Below are 7,500 nucleotides of genomic sequence, written 5' to 3'. Positions count from 1 at the left end.
TCACCGCCACCGTCAACTTAATGGTTATCTCCTTCCACCCCCCCCCCCCACCCGTCTCCCACTCCTCCCCCCCCCCCCCCCCCCCACATCCACTTATTACCATAACCATATACACTCCCTCTCTCACACACAGACACGCACACAATCATTATCCGCTCAGTCTAATTAGGACATTCATTATGACAGTAGGATATGCATACGCATGCTTCTGCTGGCAACACACACACACGCACACACATGACACACGAGCACACCAATGCGTGTGGGGCGGGGGGGGTGCACAGCCTTCTCATCACCATAGCCGGTTCAGGATGTGGTTCATCCCGTCCTGCAAACGTCGCAGTACCGGCCCGCATGCGTCTCAGCAGCAGGCTGCGCTCCGGGTCAGCCCGGTACGAGTGAACCCGGTAATGGCGGGTATTAACGAGAAGCCCACGGCACGTTTCCCCACGCACCGCTCAGCCCCGCCACGGCGAGAGAGCCGCGCGCACGCCCGGGAACGCCGTGTCAACGAGGACGTCTCAATTATTCGTTAAGCGGCTGATTTATGCGCCTCAGACGGTGCATATAAAAGGGGGTCGTGGGGGGGGGGGAGAGCGGAAGCTAGAAAAGGTAGCTTACGTAACCGCTGATAATTGGAAAATCTTGGCCACTCTCGTGGCACTCTCTCGCTGGCTGGCTTCCTATCTTGCTCGCCCCTCCTCTGAAAGGGAGTCTCGAACACACAATCTGCTCCGCTCATTAGCACTGCACAGTACATACATTAAAGCGAGACTGTAAACATTAGGATGGATTTATCGGCACTCGAGGGGGGAGGAAGGGGAAGGGGACGGGGAGGGGGGCTGTTTTCTTTTTTACATACGACACACTCTCTCACACACACACACACACACACACACACACACACACACACACACACACACACACACACACACACACACACACACACACACACACACACACACACACACACTCGAAAGAAATTCAATGAGAAGGGGGGCGTAATGGGAAGGGAGACTTAGAACCGTGCACAAACACAAACAACAAAAACCAAGATGGGGAAGATGACATGTGCTGCAAATCAGAAGTCGGAAATGAATATAGATGCCTTTCCATTGTGTGCTTCTCCTGCGGGGTGTTTTCTGCTAAACATATATATTTCCCAGCCCGGCTTCTGCTTACAATGCAGGTGGGTATGAATGGAAGTGCTGAGCAGAGGAACAGGTTTTAGTTTTTTTTTTAAGAGTGTGTCTAACTGTACAGACCAGCAGCCGGAGAGATCTCATGTGAGCGACTGTCGTTGCTGGGAATGAATCAGAATGCAGCTCCAGCACAACCCACCAGCAACACTTAACGAAGGCAGGGGGGGACTTGGGGCGCTTCTGAACTCAAGCACTTAAATCTACCGGCGGTTGCTGCATAGAATCCTAACCTCATTTTCTGCCTGGTATTCAATTTGAAAACAAGATATTTAATCTTTTAACCAATCAACATTTTATTTTCGGGATATGTTAGCTCATTCATAATTTGACAACTGCAACTAGGGCTGGCCCGAATACATAAATTCAAGCTAAGAATATTTTTTAAATTATTATTTTATTATCCAATATTCGCCTGTTACAAAAAATTCATACTACGTATCTTTCTCTGCCTGAATTGGAGCCGAGCTGATTCCACTGCTGCAGGATCGGGTTTTATAAATCCAATCAGAGTGTAATTTGAATAATGCAAAAAAGCAAAACCAGAATTCCAGGTAGGAAGGTGGCCCCGATGCCAGTGGGTTTCGGATACTCTCATTGGTCCGAGTATGCTTCCATGGTATGAAAGTAGCCTACAAATAAGGCAGTTAAACATTAAGCAAAGTCTTAGTCAAATTGCATGGCAGGATTAGCGTTATTCACCCTAAATCACACCAGCGCTAGTTTGAGGGAGGGATCTCCATTAAAGTAAAAACACGACAACTGTGCGTTTGTTTTAATTTCATTTGGATACTGAATTTAGATTTGAACAACTATCTAACAAACAACTAGCAGAATATTCCAGCTTTCGACACGTATTCAAATAGTTTGAATGTGGGCTACGGAAGAGCAGTAAGGTTCGGGTAAGGATGTAGTGGACGGAATAGGAAAGAAACACCAGATCATTCTACAGGTGAATAGGAGGAGTAAGGAATAAACCATTATTGGAATATCATTTACTACGATGGTAAGTGGCAACCTTGTCTTTGCCTCGACTGCATCCCACCCTGAATTGGGTTATTTCGCTCATACCATATCTACTAACAATGATTAGATGGGAACTACTTTCACTTATAACATTAGAGTTTTAGTTCCAATATTATTATAGTTTTAGTAGATGTTCGATTTGTAGCGCATTGATTAGAAGTGCAGAGGTGTACCCTTATTGAAAAATAAGAAAAATAACGCACATCCTCGGAATGTTATAGACTAATCAGAATCAAGTACTCAACAATGCCGTGGTACAATATATAGAATGGATAACATGACATGGGTATGAACAGAGCCTCCACAAAAGATCTCTTCAGGAGCTCTTTCAAGTCTGACAAGATCCTGAAATATACGAGACTTCCTGTGGAGCCAAGACTTCGACTAGTTACTGCTCGTACGGAGTACGGAGTACAGAGGAGTGCTCCAGTCTGACGGCTGGGAGAACAAACAGTGCCTTTCAAACACCTCTTGATTGAGGTGAAGGTGGCGTACGGTAAGTATGTCCTAGACTGGGACGGGTGAATCCATCAAACAGCACCAGGGGAGAGTCGGAGGGGCGGTCTGAACAAGAGACGGCCAGACCCAGTCTTATCCGCCTCCCAGAAGCCCTGGGCAGAACCTACTCTGAGGCGCCGCAGCAAGGGGAGGAACTGCCAGGACGGCCCCCCGAGTGGGAAGTGTATCAAACTGTGGAATGAAATGACGCCCCGTTTCATGATGATAATTAAAAGGTTATGGCGAACCTAATGAGCAGCTCAGGCTACGGGGACGAGAAGACGGAGCTGAAGGAACTTTGCATGGTCCCAGCGCTCGATACTTGTGCTCGAAGCTGACAGAACCAGAACAGAACCAACTCCTGAACCAACAGTTTCAATTAAAACTCTCAATGGAATAGACAGCATTTTCTGCTAGGATGCTGGGCTAAAAGTCCTACTCCAGTCTAATTGTTTATACTTTACTTGTTCTTTCTATATTACTTTCTTTGTTTTTTATACCCAGTGCGTCCGTCTCCAATAAGACTAGAGGTTGTGGGGCACAACCAGTGAGAGGAACACAGAGCAGAAAACACATCAAACCATTATAAGAACACTAAAAGCCTCCGGGCCATGTCATTTATCTACGACAACAAGAGAGGGAAAAGAAATAACTAGAAATATATTGCTGTTTCACCGGCAGGTGACACAAAACCACCAAATTAGATTCAAGAAGATAAAAACCAAGGGGAAAAAAAGCCAACACATATTTGTACACACACACACACACACACACACACACACACACACACACACACACACACACACACACACACACACACACACACACACACACACACACACACACACACACACACACACACACACACACACACACACACACAGCCCACCCAGAAGACTCCCTGCTTCCCCCAACAAAATCCACAGTCTCCGTCAGGGTACAAATTTGTTCAATCTATTCCACACAGTAGCTTCTTTGGTTGGTAGTCTGCTAGAAAGGCAGGAGAGGAAGAGGGTATAATTCTCTCATTATGATTTAATCAAGAGAGCAGCGATAGGGAGGGAGTGGCCAGGAGGGTGACAAAGGGATAGAGGCTGGTCAACTCAGGTGAAACACAGCGTTGGGGCAGGGGTTGGGGCGTGAATATAGATGAATGAAGAGGAGGAAAGGGAGAGAAAGATCAGACGATCAGCGGAGGATAGGAAGGACCGAAAGAAGGGACAAAATGACAAAGACAAAAACATCAAACGAATTGTGTCTGTTGTTCTGCAGCTACATAAGCGAGAGAGAGAGAGAGAGAGAGAGAGAGAGAGAGAGAGGGAGAGGGAGAGGGAGAGGGAGAGGGAGAGGGAGAGGGAGAGGGAGAGAGAGAGAGAGAGAGGGAGAAAGAGAGTGAGCGTGAACGAGAGGGAGAAAAAGAATGAGGGAGAAAAAAAGAGCAAGAGACAGAGACAGTGACAGTGACAGAGAGAGGGACAGAGATAAACTAAGCGAGAGAGAGACAGTGACAGAGCGAGATGGAGAGCACGACAGAGGGAGACAGAGAGAGAGAGAGATAGAGAGAGAGAGGGGGAGAGAAGTAGCATCCTAAATCCCTACCTTTTCGTACACCTGTCAAAGTGTCTGTATTGAACCCTCATGATCACATATAAAGCATGATGTCATATCGATTCTGAGACAGGGCCCACCACCACAGGACATAAAGCATCCATTAAGCTCCCTGAAGGCCCTGTGTCTCTCCACCGCACACCACAGCACAGACGTATCTCGACCGAACCGCATGCAACAACGAGAAAACATGGAGAAGAAAGAGAGCATGCACGTGAGTCAGTGGGTGCAGGATATGCAAGTACAGCCTGTATACACAGCCCCATTCAGACGAAGTGATCGGTGAACAGTGATAAGCAAGTGAATAAGAGAGCGATAAAGAGCCTTCTGCTCTCCTACAAACCACAGATTGTGAAGTGGGCTCGGCTGCTCGCGTGTGGGTACGCTTGTGCTTGTACTTTGAATGCAGGAATACGTATGTGTTTGTGTGTGTGTGTCCGTGGGCGTGAGTATGTGTCTGTGAGTCTGATATGCATGTGTGTCTTTGAGTGTGTGAGTTTGAGTGTGTTTCCATCTCCCTGAGGAGGATTCAGGGGACTGTCTACTCGTTAACGTGAAAGACACCGTGGAACAGCGGCACTGGGGCCGTGCTGCTCTCTCCCTCTCTCTCTCCCTCTCTCTCTCTCTCTCTCTCCCTCTCTCCCTCTCTCTCTCTCTCTCTCTCTCTCTCCCTCTCTCTCCTCTGACAGACACAAAGACAATGGAAACGCAGAGTGTTAAAGGACACCGCCACCCCCATCCACCCAGTCCTCTGCTGACAACACTCTAAATAGTGCGTGTGCATGTAGGTGTGTATGCGGGTTTGTCTATGCGTGCGTGTGTGCATGTGTGTGGTGCATATGCATGTGTGTTTGCACGCAAGTGTGTGTGTGTGTATTTCTGTGTGTGCGAGTATGAGTGTACTATTGCGCATACCCATCTGTGTGTGTGAGTGCTTGCGTGTTTGTGTGAGTCACTCACACACTCTGGCGTTGTACAGTGTACATCTACTACTAATAGATATATAGCATTAGCATGATGAATGTGACTTCTTAGAAAGCCTAGCATCCATGAGTTTTATTGGTAGAAAGCCTGATGATGACAACAGTGAAAACGCTGTCGTGGAGAAAAAAAGGAATATGTTGACTGCAGTGGTTGCCAATGGATACGTGCAGGCCAACAATAGAAATGATGGCGATGGAAATAACACTGGGACCGTTGCAGTCATTGGTTCTGTTGGACCAATCAGGCTTGCGGTCATTTGGATTGACAGCGCTCCTCTTAAAGGGGATGAGAGTCTTGTTTGGTCCCACAGAAGAAATGCTTTGTTGCTCTTAGACATAGATATACAGCTATGCTTCCAGTAGTTAGATGGTGTAAATAAATTATATGACCTGAACCAAAATCCAGATCAAACAAACCCAGATCATTTGAACATGGAGTAAAAATTCACCCAAAAGACCAAGGATGTCTACAGGAAGTCCCTCCCTCTCTCTAGCCGCCATACCATGTGACCTTAAGTCCCGCCCCCTCTCTCCCTTTGCCAAAAACGCTTATGCAGAGCCTCCTGTTCCAGGGTGATGCGTCACGAGAAGTGAACACCTGGAACAAGGTTAGGTTTTGGGGGGGTCCTCACCTGGTAGACGTGGTAGGCGTTGGCGGATCGGCCCTGCAGGAACACGGAGGGGATCCAAACGTTGATGAGGGCCCGGTGAGACCTGGAGGAAACAGCAGAACACCGCAGGCTAGTGGAGCAGAGTTCTGCAAACTGTGGTACCGCAGGCCACCGCCGGCGGCACACGGGACGCTAATCCTTACAATAGACACGTTTACAGTGGTATAAATAATTAAATAGATCATTGAAAATAAACATGGTGTAAATATTGTTCATTAAATAAAGTAATCAGGCTTGTTGTTATTTCCGAAAGCGCCTCGCTTCGTGCATTGTAGCGTACGTTTTCCTTTGATGTTTTGTGTTGGCCAAATAAACACACTGCTGCAGTCCTTGTTTTCCCTCTGTTTCCCAATGGCCATGTCCTTCTAACGTTGGTAACTCTGTATGAACGGAGCTTTGCTCCAGCATTGATGCCATTCTTTGCTCAGTCACTGCATGTGTATTTATACATATTTTACCATTTGCAAATGAGGTGGTCCATGAAAATTTGGAGGTACAGTATACCTAGACGTCAAGGGTTTGTAAACACTGCTCTAACGCTCCCATTGAGCACACAACACACGCACACACACACACACAAACTTTCATTCATTCACTCACGCACCCACTACAACCTGCCACTCTTCAATCAAAACAACATCAAGTAAGTGATGACAGCGTGTTGACAAGTCCGTGCCTAGGCGTCGATAGGCTTTATGATTTATATGTTTGAAGCGGAGACACACTCTTTTAGCAGTTGGCCTGAAGTACCACGCCTCGCAGTCATGGACCTATAAAGAAAGTCGGAGTCGTACCATGCGTGTTTAGAAGCACAACATTGAAAAGGGTCCCGCCTGAAAAAGTGTTGCGCAGTGCTCCGAACGTTGTGTCATTAAATACACCGGTACGGCGGCATACAGGCGTGAAAAAAAGTCAAGCACCGTTATGAGGCACCGAAATTTGCGTTCTTATTCGATCTCGTTACTACCGTTTACGTCGGAGCCGGTGCCCTACTTGAACCGAGTTTCGGTGCTCAACCCTAGTACTAATACAAATATGTTGATCGGATTTGGTTTGAACTGGTGATCAATGTATTGCTAAGGGAAAATGTAATTTACATATTTTGAAAGTGCAATATTTTGGCGATGATCATGGTCACACATAATTAAAATTGAACAAGGCAGGAAGCAGCTGTGCTGATTTGTTACTGGTGAAAGTGAGAGAGGTGAGGGGGTGGGGGGGGCATAGTTACAGAGAGAGAAAGAAAAAGGGGGAGAGAGGCTCGACAGAGAGGAGAAATTGAAAGATGGCGTTTAAAAGATAAGCCAGTTAATGACGTGGATTGGTTTCTCCACAGAAGCAATTGATCAACCAGAGAGGATGGGAGAGATTAGAGGAGCTGGGGAACATGGATCAGGCGTCTCGCCTCCCAGCCAATCAGCCAATCAAAATGAAGCCCGGAGTTTGAATGAAACTTTGAGATACGGATCCTAAGAGAGAAAGAGACAGACAGATAGAGTGAAAGACAGACAGACA

General features: G+C 46.9%; 1 protein-coding gene across 1 annotated transcript in view; it reads right to left on the bottom strand.

The window, feature by feature from the left end:
* The window catches only part of snx29 (sorting nexin 29), a 110,911-nt gene that overhangs the window by 33,505 nt on the left and 69,906 nt on the right, over positions 1–7,500 (bottom strand). The window contains exon 18 of the mRNA XM_056577154.1: positions 5,947–6,028. Coding sequence (XP_056433129.1) covers positions 5,947–6,028 — 82 coding nt within the window. The remainder of the gene's footprint in view (positions 1–5,946; positions 6,029–7,500) is intronic.

This window comes from Gadus chalcogrammus, chromosome 18 (genome assembly GCF_026213295.1).
Source record: "Gadus chalcogrammus isolate NIFS_2021 chromosome 18, NIFS_Gcha_1.0, whole genome shotgun sequence".
Classification (NCBI taxonomy): domain Eukaryota; kingdom Metazoa; phylum Chordata; class Actinopteri; order Gadiformes; family Gadidae; genus Gadus; species Gadus chalcogrammus.
Note: the sequence above shows the minus strand (reverse complement) of the source record. Positions and strands in the feature narration are given on the sequence as shown.